The 14,586-nt window shown below is 39.0% G+C and overlaps 1 protein-coding gene across 1 annotated transcript in view; it reads right to left on the bottom strand.

Annotated features, from left to right (window-relative positions):
* The window catches only part of RNaseZ (ribonuclease Z), a 180,578-nt gene that overhangs the window by 72,931 nt on the left and 93,061 nt on the right, over positions 1–14,586 (bottom strand). Inside the window, exon 5 of the mRNA XM_067149877.2 lies at positions 7,230–7,374. Coding sequence (XP_067005978.2) covers positions 7,230–7,374 — 145 coding nt within the window. The remainder of the gene's footprint in view (positions 1–7,229; positions 7,375–14,586) is intronic.

Below are 14,586 nucleotides of genomic sequence, written 5' to 3'. Positions count from 1 at the left end.
CTCTACCCTCCCACATGTAGCGGGGAATTGCCTTATGCTTGAAAATGAAAATCCACAGCCTGTTTCCAGTCATTCGACCAGGTCAGGAGTGGAATGAATGAAGCCCCCATCTAGCAGTGAGGATAGGAATTGTGCCGGCTGCCGAAGCCTGTCGCACTCCTCTGGGGCAATGATTAATGAATGACAGAGGAAATGAAATGATATTGGAGAGTGTCGCTGGAATGAAATATGACAGGGAAAACCGGAGAAAAACCTGTCCCGCCTCCGCTTTGTTCAGCACATATCTCACATGGAGTGACCGGGATTTGAACCACAGAACCCAGCGGTGAGAGGCCGGCGCGCTGCCGCCTAAGCCACAGAGGAACAGCCTTATGCTTAAAGAATGTATTCATAACTCCTAATCCCATATTAGCACAGAAGTCCAGTAAACACTTCCCACTCCCATTAGTTTTGATATGTTCCCCACATTTACCCATCACCTTTTTGTATCTTTCAGTACTACTTGCTACTCATGTATTGAAATCACCCATTAGTACTATCCTTACTGTTGACCCTGACGATGACGTCGCTCAATGCTTTATGGCGCACCCTCACACAGTGAATACACCGAGACAATTCTTGTCCTAATTCCTCCAACAACTAAATATACCCACATCATTCACTCAGTTTTGTACCTAACAGAAACTACATTGCATGCAATAGTGTTCCTGATGAATAGTCCTACCCACACTCTGCCCTTCCCTTTTAATGCCTGTTAAGAATATATTATGATCTCCTGTGTCTCTCCTTACCCGAATATTGATTCCTAACACATCCAGACGTATTAAAATTATAAAATCCTTTTAATCACAACCACCTACTCAATACATTATATTACTCATTGAATTATAAAACTATCATGAGGTGTCTTAAATAAAGGAACATGTTTCGTTCGACATAGCGAACATCATCAGCCTTAATTTACAAGGATTAGGTCAGGGCCCTGAACTGAATGATAAAAATTATTAAAAAGGTGACAATACCATAATAAAAAGTAAAATGATAACATTAAACATGAAATTATAACGATATGTACAGATTAACAGCAAGAATGCAGAGGAATACTTTGAATGATGGTAGTCTATAGAGTTAAAACAAACATGAGGTTGTAAAAGTAAAAAGATACAGATGTAGTAGATCCCAAATTATAAGTCAATGTGTGAAGCGTGGACCAAGACACCTCATGATTGTTTTATAATTCAATGAGTAATATAATGTATTGAGTAGGTGGTTGTGATTAAAAGGATTTTATAATTTTAATATATTGTCCTCAATACGGTCCCATTATGAGATTAATTACATGTAACATCCAGACGTATCCGCTTTGCTGACTCAGCCAGTTCTACTTTCTTCCTTCCATAAATCCCATTAATATTGATAGCTTCCCATCAAATTCCATTCTGTTCATTAAGTTTTTCCAAAGACTCCCTTGCCTGTCAAATGGAAGTGGGATTCCGTTACTCCCATAGGCCTGAGGCTTGTTTTAACGGTTCTAAGCTCAGTAAATTCTGTGAAGCAAGATGCTACCCTACTTACACCACTCAAAGTGAGGATCTCTCCTCTAACAGGTTAGGGACCGCCGGTGGATTGTACAGTTCTAGCGGATTGACCACAAGGAGGGCCATGACTCAGAATATGACTGAGATGTCCACTCCCATTCCGTAGCAACAGGTCTCCCGACTCTCGGGACCACTAACTAGACCACACAGCCGTTGCCCATGGTTCACGAGCTAGGACGTGACTACAGTAACCCACACCACAAACCACAAAGAAACTGTAAACACAGTAATACTGTACTTATAATAAGCCTTGAAAATGTAATCCATTCTCTATGTCTACGGAAACACAAGCATAATTTACATATTTATCGAAATATCTTGGAATTATGTGGTGCATGCAGAAAATCTGGACCTGACAGCCCCACAGTGGTCTGAAATGGCACAAATTTTCATCCACTATCCCATCAAATTCCATTCTATTCATCAAGTTTTTCCAAAGACTTATCTAAAATGCCCACTAATACCTTAGCTGATATACTGGCGGTAGAAGTGGTGGTGGATATTTTAAGAGAAGTACAACTGGGCAAATATCGCAATTGGCAGGTACACTGATCAAAGAAATACCTTTATACCTGTTGCAATCTTTTCTACTCCCATGTTTGTAGATTGGTCCAATTCGTGCTTTCAACTAATCAGAAAGTACCTTTTAGAATTCTTTGTTAATTTTATTACTCTTTGAATCCATTTTACCTGCTCCTTTCCCATTATATTTTACAATTTTTGGTTAAATTTTTTTTTTTCACTCCTCCAAATTTATAACAGTGCAGTTTATTTACAATTATTTCCAATTTCACAGGCATGATTATGTTGCATTATTCTCCTCTGGTGTCCAATGATCTATATGAAATTTGTCTTGTGTAAAAATATTCCTTTAGTGACAACCACCATATTAACATAAATGCACATGCAGAAGTTGAAAACGTTTTAAAGAAAATGAGAACAGCCAAGTCACTGGGCACTTTCACATCAAAACTGAAGATCTGTCCAGATAGCCCTGCATAAGTATTAATGCTCATCCTCTGTATGAAGCTGGGAAGGAGAAATGAGATAATTGGGAACTCGGAAGAAATGAATGCAAAGAACTGGGGATGATTAGGGGAGAGCCCACCTATTTGAAGAAGGCAGTGTGTGAAGATGTGGAGATTTTCATCGTCTCCTCATTGACCAATCATTGTGTTTATTCTATAATGCTGTCCGCATGATGTTGCTATCTCTATTACTAAACTTGACTCTTAATTGTTTGTTCCTTTCCAATAATCATAAGCAGTATGAAGATATTTGAAGAGAAGAATGGAGAAAATGGAATGGATAGAAAAAGGAATGAGGAGGAGTTGGAGGAGAGTTGATTGTAAAAGAGTGCAAGTGATTTAAGAATGATAAGAGTATTTTTGGCTGTATAACAAACAACAACATAATTTGTCCCTATATTGGCTTATAGGTTGGAAACATGCACATCTACCAAAAAAGATGACAGCAGACTTCAGGCTTCAGAAAAGTTTCTAAGAAGCAAGCTTCAAAAGACTATGAAAGACAAAGTAAGAAATGAGAAGATTAAAGAACAAGCTGGAATAAATCGGTCCCCAAAGGAGACCAGAACTACGGCATGTTTGCAATGTTTTGGTAACGTCAAACGTATGATAGAAAGAAGAATTGCAAAACAATGGTTGCATACTGAGATACTGAAGTCTGCTGTTATCTTTTTTGGGAGTTGTGCATGTTTCCAACCCATAAGTCAATATAGGGACAAAGTATGTTGCTGTTTGATATACAGCCAAAAATACTCTTATCATTCTTAAATCACTTACACTCTTTTACAATCAACCCTCCTCCAGTATTAACCATCAATACGGACATGAAACTAATAGATTACAACACTAATAGATTACAATACTCTTACGTGGCACGTCCTAGGTGGCGGATAGGGGGGTCCTAACCGGCTTGCAGGCGGACTTGAGCAAAATAAAATACCTCTTGCGGACCAAACACACAATCCCGTGGATGGGGGGACGCAGTGAAGAATACACCCACGTTATCCCCTGCCTGTCGTAAGAGGCGACTAAAAGGGAGCGACCAAGGGATGATTGTATTAGAACCATGATGATGATGATGATGATGATGATGATGCTTGTTGTTTAAAGGGGCCTAACATCGAGATCATCGGCCCCTAATGGTACGAAATGAAATGATAACAAAAAATTCAAAATCATCCACTGACCAAAAGAAAAAATAATCGTCATGACGAAGGAATGGATGGACATGAAGCAAAAAAAGAAAAGAGCAAACAAAAAAATTAGTGGATTCAACTCAAAAAAAAAAGGGATCATATATAATTTATTACTGACCAAGGGACCACTCATAAAGCAGAATCCTGAATCGAGGATGCTTGATGTCTAAAGGGGTGCAAACTCCACGTCTAAGGCCCCACAGAATGGTACATGTTGCGAGTAAAGTAGAACTATGCTATTTGTCATGTTGGGGTACTAATCAAAAGTAGCGAAGACTCACAGTGTTCCACACAAGATGGTACTAATCACAAGTATTGTACTTCGTACAGGTAACGCAGACCTATGGTGTTTCTCACACAATGGCGCCACTCATAGCCAATGCAAACCGATGAGTTTCCTCAGCTAGGTGTACTAGGCACGGGTGCCGGTCCCACGGGCTCCGTGGTGCTCCTCACATAGTGGGTACTAATCACAGGCAACGCAGACCCATGGTGTCGCTCATATAGTGGTACAACTCACAGGCAACGCCCGGACCCGTGGTGTTTCTCACAATGGTACTAATCACGGGTACTGGAAACCCACAGGGGAACCACTCTCTGCTGCTACTAATCACAAACCTATTGTGTACCGAATATAGTGGTACTATTCGTAAGTAAAGGCGACCCATGGTGTTCCCCGCATGATGGTACTAATCAGTAGTAGTTTCATGGTTCTAATACCAGCATCCCTTGGTCGCCCCTTTTAGTCACCTCTTACGACAGGCAGGGGATACCGCGGGTGTATTCTGCATGAGCGTCCCCCACCCGCAGGGGGTATTAGAACCATGAAACTACTTGTGATTAGTACCACCACGCGGGGAACACCATGGGTCGCTTTTACTTGCGCGTAGTACCACTATGTTAGGTACCAAATAGGTTTGTGATTAGTACCAAGAGAGTGCGTTGCCGGCTTCTATAGTACCTGTGATTAGTACCACTTTAGGAGCAACACCATGGTTCTGGCTTGCCTATGATTAGTACAATACCCACTATATGAGGAGCACCACGGGATAGTGCGAGTCCCTGTGGTTAGTACACGTATGTGATGAACACGATAGGTTTGTGTTGCCTGTAAATGGCCCCACAATGTGTGAAACACCATAGGTCTGTATGCCATGTGCGAATTTCATTACCTGTGAGTAGTACCATACTATGTGGAATGCTGCAAGTCTACGCTACTTTTGATTAGTATCGCAACATGACAAACACCATGGTTCTACTTTCCTAGCGATAAGTACCATTATGAGGGGCCGATGACTTGGATTTTGGACCCCTTTAGACTAAAAGCATCATTGATTCAGTATTATGCTATACACGCAGTCCCTTAGTCAGTAATACTATTGTTTCAAGTCAGTTTCTGTGAATGCGAGACATTGTGGGTCGGATCCACTGATTGTTTTAAATTCATATCCATCCATTCATTCTACGACCTCACGTTTTGAATTCTGGTCAGTGGAGGATTTTGGACTTATAATTTGTCATTCCATTTTGTCTCATTTCGTACCATTAGGGGCCGATGACCTCGATGTTAAGCATCATCATCATCATCACCATCATCATCACATCCAAAGGAATCACCTGGGATGAAGTCTTGAAGGAGCAGGGGTACATGAATAGACTAAAATGGAGGGCGCTCGTAAACCACACCCGGGAAACTGGAGTGGAAACTTGATGATGATGATGATGATGATGATGATGATGATGATGAACAAACAACAAATGAACCTTCTATAGCACAGGATTATAGAGAGAAAATAAAATAAAATATGTATTAGATAGTAAGAGATGACATGAAAGAGATACTACAAGGAAATGAGAAAAGATGCTCAGTACTGAGAAAAATAGAGGAACTCCAGTTGAAACCAGCAATGACAAGGAAGGTGGAGAATGGTGAAATGAAAAATAGCAGTGTAATTTTCCATAAACCTAGTTTCAACCAACAGAATCAGTAGTGGCGACTAAGGGGAGCGAGGGGGCACCGCCCCCCCCCCCCCACACACACACACTTTGTGGAGAAAACATTACATTTTAATTCCATTTTAGCCGGCTGAAACAAGGAATTATTGGAATTATTAAAAAAAATTGTGCGAGCCCCGTTATCTTATCAGCTAGCTATTTAGTTTAATTTTCTTTAATTATTAGCAGAAATGTCATTTGGCACGGCTAACCGATTTGCATAGCGCCGCATTAAGTAGTGGAGACGTTGCATGTGCCATAAAAAAGGGTAGCAGGGGTACGTCTTTTTGCCGAGATCAAGGACACTGAGGTATGATTCACCGATTGTCAGGCGCATTCATCCGTCTGGCAGTATCTTTATTGTCTTAGTTTCTTTGTGTGTAGTGAAATACTAAACGATTTTTAATTTCATAATCACGCCGTAGTTCTATTTAATTGTAATACATATGTATATTGTTCCTTTGGTGAAAGTTTTATTTTGTAGTCTAGTATGGAATCAACATCTCAAAAACTGTTAGTACTGCACTTAAATTGGTAAAACCTTTACCTCTCTGTGGAAATTCGCCCAGAGAGCATAAAAAAAGTACCACTTTGTAGCTTTTCTTCCAGTTTACATGCATATACCCTGCCCTCCCACCCGCCCGCTATATCCCACTAACCCGGGTACTTTTTGTTGTCCGTAATTTTGTTTTGCCCCCCTACTTTTCATTCCAATAGCTGCTACTGAACAGAATTATCGCTCAAAGTAGTTATTCTAAAAAGTTCTCTTTAACAGAGACCTCTTATTCCTCATGTTACTTCATTTTAAGGGATTGGAGTATCTTGAATTACCAGTCCAGAGCAATGGTCTGAGAGAGGGAGAGAGTGCAAGTGTGTGTGTTAAATCTGATATCCTGTGATCTTGAGAGGTTAGTTAAGAGTGCTACCGTAATTATTTACATCCAGTACAGAGTTAATTGCCCAAAGGCTTAAACAGCTACCAAGTTGGCATTTTCCTGGAGCAAGAAAGCTTGTAGATTATCATAACTGTAGATATCATGATCACAGACAAGGGACCTGAATTTTTAAGTGGAATTCAAAATGCACAGATGTGAAATTTAATTTTTTAAATTCCCACAAGCATGGGTTGGATTTGAAATATGCCTAGATGGTAAGCCAGTGATGATATCACTTGGATATCACAGCCTCCTTTACTAGAGCAAGTGCAGAAAATAACACCTCATGATTGTCGCTGTCGGAATCAAAATTCAACCTTTACTTCTGAATTGCGCAGATTGCTTGTTCTATCACATAGCACTTGACTGGCTATGAAAATTAAGTGTTATTCTTCATTGACAGGTTATAGCTTATCCATAGTAATGCAATAATAATCTGGAGTTTCAGAACTTGACAATATAACATAACCGACTGACCTGGCATCTTCCATAACTTCTGGTGGCGTAAAATGAACAACAAGATGAGCTGCATCTTCCTCTACCTTTGTGGTAGCTTGATGTTGAATGAAGGTAGGATTACTGACCAATGAGTCTATGTAGTTTACTGTTGGACATTCCACCACTGAAGACAAAAAAAGAAATATTTACTGACTGCAATTAAGTAAACATCTGAATTACTTTTCATGAGAAGTAACATTAATATGAAGAATAATCATTTCTCTTCTGTTCTTTTAGTCAAGCCACGTTCAGACCAGCATTGATGGATGAACTCTCAGTTTAGTCAGTATGCCAGGATATAGTTTCCTTGCCTGAATTACAACCTGAAGCATCAACTACCCTGGTAGTGCTGGTGGATTTAAGGGACAAAGCAACAAAATTCCCAGACCCTCAAATCTGCATTATCATCTTACTTCTCAAAATAGGTAATAGCACACTAAAAATTCCAAAATACTGACAAGTTTTCATGTTGTTCTGACATATTATGCATGTTGATGTTTCAACTACTCTATGGTACACCTTGTCAAAAAGAAATGACACAAGTTGGTGGTCGCTCATATGAGCAATTCATGACAATTCATCTTGACAAGAGCACTGTAGAGTAACTGAAATATCAACATGCTTGATGTGTTCAACACGGCCTACTCTATGAAAGCCCTTGTCAAGAAGCAATGACATGAGCTGGTTAATGGTAGGAGCAGTTGAAACATCAACATGCCTAATAAGTCAACATGCTCTAATATCCCAGAACAACATCAAAGCTTGTCAATTAATATTGGCTATGAAAACTTGCACCAGTAAAATTCTAAAATATTATGAGCATAAAACTGAATTTCCTTCAGATGGGTGATGCATGTTTCTGTTACACTGCAGCACTCTCGAATTTGGGTTGACACTGATATACCAACAATTCATCCTCAATAACAATTCTCCACAACAGAGGGAGCTCATTTTCACTACAGATGATTATGCCTTTCAGTGTACAGTCTGAAAGTGTCTTAACTACGTGCCTCAGTTCTGCAGTCTTCTTTGAGTTCCATGTCTCGTATCTTTAAATCATTAAAAACTGGGTATAACCATCGTTGTCTAGGTCTTCCTCTGCTTTCTCTGGCCAAGACCATTATTCTCCTCAGTAACTTATCCTCCTCCATTCATATCACATGACCTCATTACAGTATTGCCAACTCATTTTCTAGTATGTCCCCATAGACCTCTCAAAATGTCCCCACACTGACTCCAAAAGTCTGTACTCCAAAGATGAAAAAATGTAAATCCACAGCCTGTTTCCAGTCATTTGACCGGATTGGGAATGGAATGAATGAAGCCCCCATCTAGCAGTGAGGATAGGAATTGTGCCGGCTGCGGAAGATCACACTCGTCTGTACTCCAAAGATATTGTAGGTAAATAAAAAAATTTATATAAGAACAAGAATAAGAATTATAGGTCGTCTTCTTTTTCTTGCCTCTATTTTCTAAAATTTTATTTATAATTTTGCTTCTCTGTTCTTTCATGTTCTCTCCACGATTCCTTTTTTTCTCTTTCCAACGCTGAAACCATCAAATGAAACTAATTACCACTATCATAACAGTATCATTCTTAACCCGGCAGGACGCGCTGTCTCTATTGAGATGCAAGGATGTGCGATAGGTGAATATTAAAGGCAAAGAATAATACTAGATTATGAATTCCACCTATTCAATACATAAGAGATTTTTATTTAAATTTAAGAAATAGATCTTAACATATTAGATACAAGGACATGTATTGCCCATAATGAGGGCATCATCAGCCCAAAAATCTCATACCTGAAAGAATGAAAAATCAGGATAAATAAATGGCACCATATTTACCAGATTTCATTTCAACGCAGTAATTTACGTATTTATTTTGAACTTTTAACTCACTACTTGTTACCACATTTAAAAACAGGACATTCGTAAAAATCTATAATAAGGATTGATTATAAGACTTTGTCATAAGAGTACTTAAAACTACTGTCTTCCACTTGCTAGTTTTTTTTAGATATATGTACCTACAACAGTATCCTCTTATTTATATTTTAGACCTTCGTTAAAAACTACGAATAAGACCAATCAGAATCCTGATTTTTCATTCTTTCAGGTATGAGGTTTTTAGGCTGATGATGCCCTCATCATGGGCAAAACATGTCCTTGTATCTAATATGTTAAGATCTATTTCGTAAATTTAAATTAAAAACTCTCATCTATTGAATAGGTGGAATTTATAATCTAGTATTATTCTTTGACTTAAGTACATTTCAATACGAACCATACCATGAGATTTGTAACATGTAAGGTGAATATTACCCATACGCAAAAAATGCTCCTTAATTCTGAATTGCAATTATTGGAAACCACGTAAATGATGATAAATTAATGTACTAAATCAACTGTAATAATTTCGGAGTAATGATAGCAATATGCAATTTCTAATAATAAGAATGGAAATTGAAATATTCATTTTCTCGGTAAAGCATACACTGGTATCAGTCAGTTGTTTATGTTAGATCATTTATATGACACGTTTTGTATCAAAAGAGTTGCATACGGTAAATGCCCATTGGCTCCAGAGGGAAGAGCTGAGGGTGAGAACTGTAGAGAATGGTCAAAGATCAGGCTTGATCACATTTCACTCCCGGTTGCTCATTCGCTTGTTCTGCGCAGTCTTCACACACACTGGCTTCACATGTTCCTGGCAAATTAGCTTTTCACACATTATGCAACACATTGTGCTTTTCCGGTCCATATTACTTCCACAGTCTTAGCATCTTCCTGCTTGACGCTTTCCGAGGACTGTACTTTCTCCTTGCTCAGTTTTTCCAGAAAGCCACTGAATACGACTTTGGAGACTTTTGGGAGAGTCAGTATTTTATTTCTTGATACTAAATGTTCCTCTGCGAGATCTAAGGATAGCATTTTCAAGTCATTTTGACGGAATGTAGGTTCAGTATTGAGATTGTTTACTTTACAGATGACTTGAACATTGATAGCAGTGATGTTTGGAATGCTGAAAAATAGTGATAGTGGCCATCGAGATGATGTCCGAGAGATGATGTAAGTGCCACGTATTTCATCAACAGTGTTCTACAACCCCTTTTTTTTTTTAAGGCCTAGGAGTTGGAAGGAAGCGGCCGTGGCCTTAATTAAGGTACAGCCCCAGCATTTGCCTGGTGTGAAAATGGGAAACCACGGAAAACCATTTTCAGGGCTGCCGATAGTGGGATTCGAACCTACTATCTCCCGGATGCAAGCTCACAGCCGCGCGCCTCTACACGCACGGCCAACTCGCCCGGTACAACCCCTTTAGTACTATTGTACAATGTTATCATTTCTGTCTTCTTGGTGCCAGACACTTTATCAATGGCTGCAATGCAATGTGCAGTGGATGGAGAACCAATAACCACAACACCTACAGTTCCACAGTCACCATTCTCTTGTTCACTTTCCGAACCGTGATCACTTTCTTCGACACTGTCAATTTTTGACTCATCACTAGCCTCGATGTTGTTGTCTTCCTTGGGAGTATCTAACAGGTTTGTAATTTTGTTCTGCATCATATACATTTTCACTTCCTGAAATTCACTAAAATTTTGCATAAACTTACCGAAAAATGCATGCATACTATAAAGTACACTTGTCTAATAATAATAATAATAATAATAATAATAATAATAATAATAATTACTACACCGTTTGTCCATAAAAATAAAGTAGTTAACAATAAACAACAATGGCATTCTGAAACGTATGAGCTCGTGCACGGGTGAAATTTACCCCGTTGTTGTTTCTCTCACACTATGAGCAGAACTAACAAAGCTACGTGGCTGATTCAAGGTCATGACATATGGAAGAGTTCACTAGAAAGGTGCTGAGAGGGGAGGTGTGAAGAGCATGTTAGAAATGAGTGAAATATACATTTCAAATTCGCTTGGGTAATTTTTACCCATACACACGTCCTTACGGTAAACTTAAATACAAACTGAAAACTACGCTTTGAACTTCTTATCACACTATGTAATAACAATATAGGTAACTGAATTCACTGTTTGATTACATGATGTAAAATACTGGAAGCGAGAAAAAACGAGGGAATTCAGCAAGTTCATCTCTCTGCACACTCATCAAACAAAATACTGAAATACTGAAGAGAGTTTGTCTTCTACAGTGAAAAGTTTTTTTGTTTTTTTTTATTTAGTTAATTTCTGTCTCCAGCTGAAACATCACTGTTTTGAAGTAGATTCAGAAAATAATTCCTACTTTATAATGAAATGGGACAAACATCACTAAGCTTAGGGACATGTCCCTATGATTGACAATACTGCCCCACTACCAAAGCTGATTCATATGAACAAATTCACCCATGAAGATCACTCCTAATGGAGCCTTTATTTCCTCACAGTGAGTACCCTCTGGATATTGTTCCCACCCATTTGTACCAGCAATCAAATCCTGCTACTTTCATGTCTGTTACTTCCAGCTTATGAATAGGATATTCTGAGTTCACCCAGCTTTTACTCCTTCTACAACAGTCTTCTGCAACTGATGTGCTGCCACTAAATGATAGGTACACTTAACGTTTATGAATTGCAATATTTGTACTTAAAGTGGATTACCAATGACTGCATGAACTACAAGTAAGTACTGTATATGCAGCCCTTCTTCTATTTTTAGAATAATAGTCCCGCATTTTCTAATTTCAGCTTTAATACAGCAGTGTTCTGAGGTAGTCCAAAATTTGAGTTTAAGAATCATAGTCTCCTTATTTTCTAGTCCATCCTTTTTTCCTTGTAAGGAACAATACATTCATTATTTTGGCAACATGTGCCTACTTGTTGGCTGAATGGTCAGTGTACTGGCCTTCGGTTCAGAGGGTCCTGGGTTTGATTCCCGGTCGGGTCGTGGATTTTAACCTTCATTGGTTAATTCCTATGGCTCGGGGCTGGGTGTTTGTGATGTCCTCAACATCCCTGCAACTCACTCACCACACATAACACTATCCTCCACCACAATAACACGCAGTTACCTACACATGGCAGATGCCGCCCACCCTCATCGGAGGGTCTGCCTTACAAGGACTGCACTCGGCTAGAAATAGCCAAACAATATTATATTATTTGGCAACATGTGATACAATTGTGACTTTTCTAAAATTAATGCATAATTCATAATCCTTTTCCTGAAAAATAGATATCGCACTTCCCTTTTATCAGTCTTCTGGGATTTGTTTAACGTTCACACTCTCTTGAGTGGTCCCTGTATCTACTGTAACACAGAGGTTTAGCTGCCTTTTCCAGGTGTGCAACATGTTCATCCATTCCCTACCAGTTCTACTAATGTATCAATATCTGTTTCAACTTTTTCTCTTGTTAATTAGATATCCTCCAGTGTTTAATCATATTATGATCTTATATTCAACAAGTCTTGAATATTTCTTCCCATCTGCTCATGATTCCTGCTGGTGATGACAAGATTACTGCAAAAGAGCCCGATTTGATCTAACTGCAATTCAATAACATTCAACTTTGAGTCACAACAAAAACGGAATTCAGGAAATACTTAAATTGGGCTACATATGTATATTACACAATTAAACTGAAATAACATTTCTCAAAACCTGACTGGCGAATTTAATTCTTTAACTTTCATAGGGCCAGTTGCATACAAAGATAATCTGAGTTCAAGCAAAGAAATTAAATTTCAGTCAAGCTAAACTTAGAATTTCAATGACAAATTTTCGCCCCATACGAACTTTAGCTTGGAACATATTGTTTAGTCAAGCAGCTCATTTTGTTACTTCCAAGTCTTCCAAGCCAGAGTTTGCAAAATTTTTGTAACACTACTCTTTTATCGGAAATTACCCAGAAAACATATGCTGCTTTCCTCGGGATCAAGCGATCCTGGCGAGGGTCTCATACACTGGAACCATACTCTAATTGGCCTTATATGCATATGCCCTTTCCCTTACAAACTTACTACACTACATACCTACCAGCCTTCGGCCATGCGGTTAGGAACGCGCGGCTGTGAGCTTGCATCCGGAAGACAGTGGGTTCGAATCCCACTGTCAGCAGCCCTGAAGATGGTTTTATGTGGTTTCATATTTTCACACCAGGCAAATGCTGGAGCTGTACTTTAATTAAGGCCACAGCCGCTTCCTTCCAACTCGTAGGTCTTTTCTATCCCATAATTGCCATAAGACCTATCTGTGACAGTGCGACGTAAAGCCACTAGCAAAATAAACACTAAGTACCCTCAAAACCACATCAAGAGATCTGTAACCTTTACTTACAACCTTGTTAATGTGATTATCCCAATGAAGATCTTTTCTTATATTATCACCAAGGTAGTTAAAACAGTCCCAATGATGATGATGATGATACTAAAAATTGAAGAGCGCAAATTATCATTACATTTGTTGCAATTACGTTATTTTCAGATTACTCTGATGTTTCATCTGAAAACTACTTAGAATTTCAGCGGGTTCCTCGTGTATTTCAACACAGAACGAATCTCCTCATTGAACTTGATAATAGAGAATTTAAAATGATTCAGATAAAGAAAATCTGTTGTAGAAGAACTACATCCATAGCTCACAACTTTTTTTTTTCTAGTTGCTTTACGTCGCATCGACACAAATAGGTCTTATGGCGACAATGGGACAGGGAAGGACTTGGAGTGGGAAGGAAGCGGCTGTGGCCTTAAGGTACAGCCCCAGCATTTGCCTGGTGTGAAAATGGGAAACCACAGAAAACCATTTTCAGGGCTGCCGACAGTGGGGCTCGAACCTACTATCTCCCGAATACTGGATACTGGCCGCACTTAAGCGACTGCAGCTATCGAGCTCGGTCATAGCTAAGAACAAAACTGACAGAAATCCTGGGTTGAACCTAACGTTTATGATTCTCCTCATTTTGAGGTTCTATACAATTGACAGTTTCCAAATGGTGTCTGGAGTTAATATATTAAATGTGAATAAAGGAACGGCAAGTAGAAGGCTGCATAACATTAGAAGAGAAATAACTTTTTTAAGACCTCGGTTCATCAAGTGCCTTAGAGGAGGATCAAATTGGACAGATGATGACGACGACAACAACTGGACTTTTAAGTGCAATAGACTGCAAACTTCACCTACTGGCAATAAGGCTGAGGTTTATAGAAATAGCCATTGTTGGTTTCCTCTAAATGTCCTAGCTGCCTGAGACTCAAAAACTTGTTTCCAGAATGTTGTTGCCAGATGGCAATGATTAGAACCTGAGAGTAACATTTTTGTGAATTCTAAAATTCATGCCAAGTTTGAAGCTACATAATTTCATAT

This window comes from Anabrus simplex, chromosome 6, assembly GCF_040414725.1.
Source record: "Anabrus simplex isolate iqAnaSimp1 chromosome 6, ASM4041472v1, whole genome shotgun sequence".
Taxonomy (NCBI): Eukaryota; Metazoa; Arthropoda; class Insecta; order Orthoptera; family Tettigoniidae; genus Anabrus; species Anabrus simplex.
The sequence above is the reverse complement of the archived record's forward strand: the minus strand, read 5'-3'. Positions and strand labels throughout refer to the sequence as shown.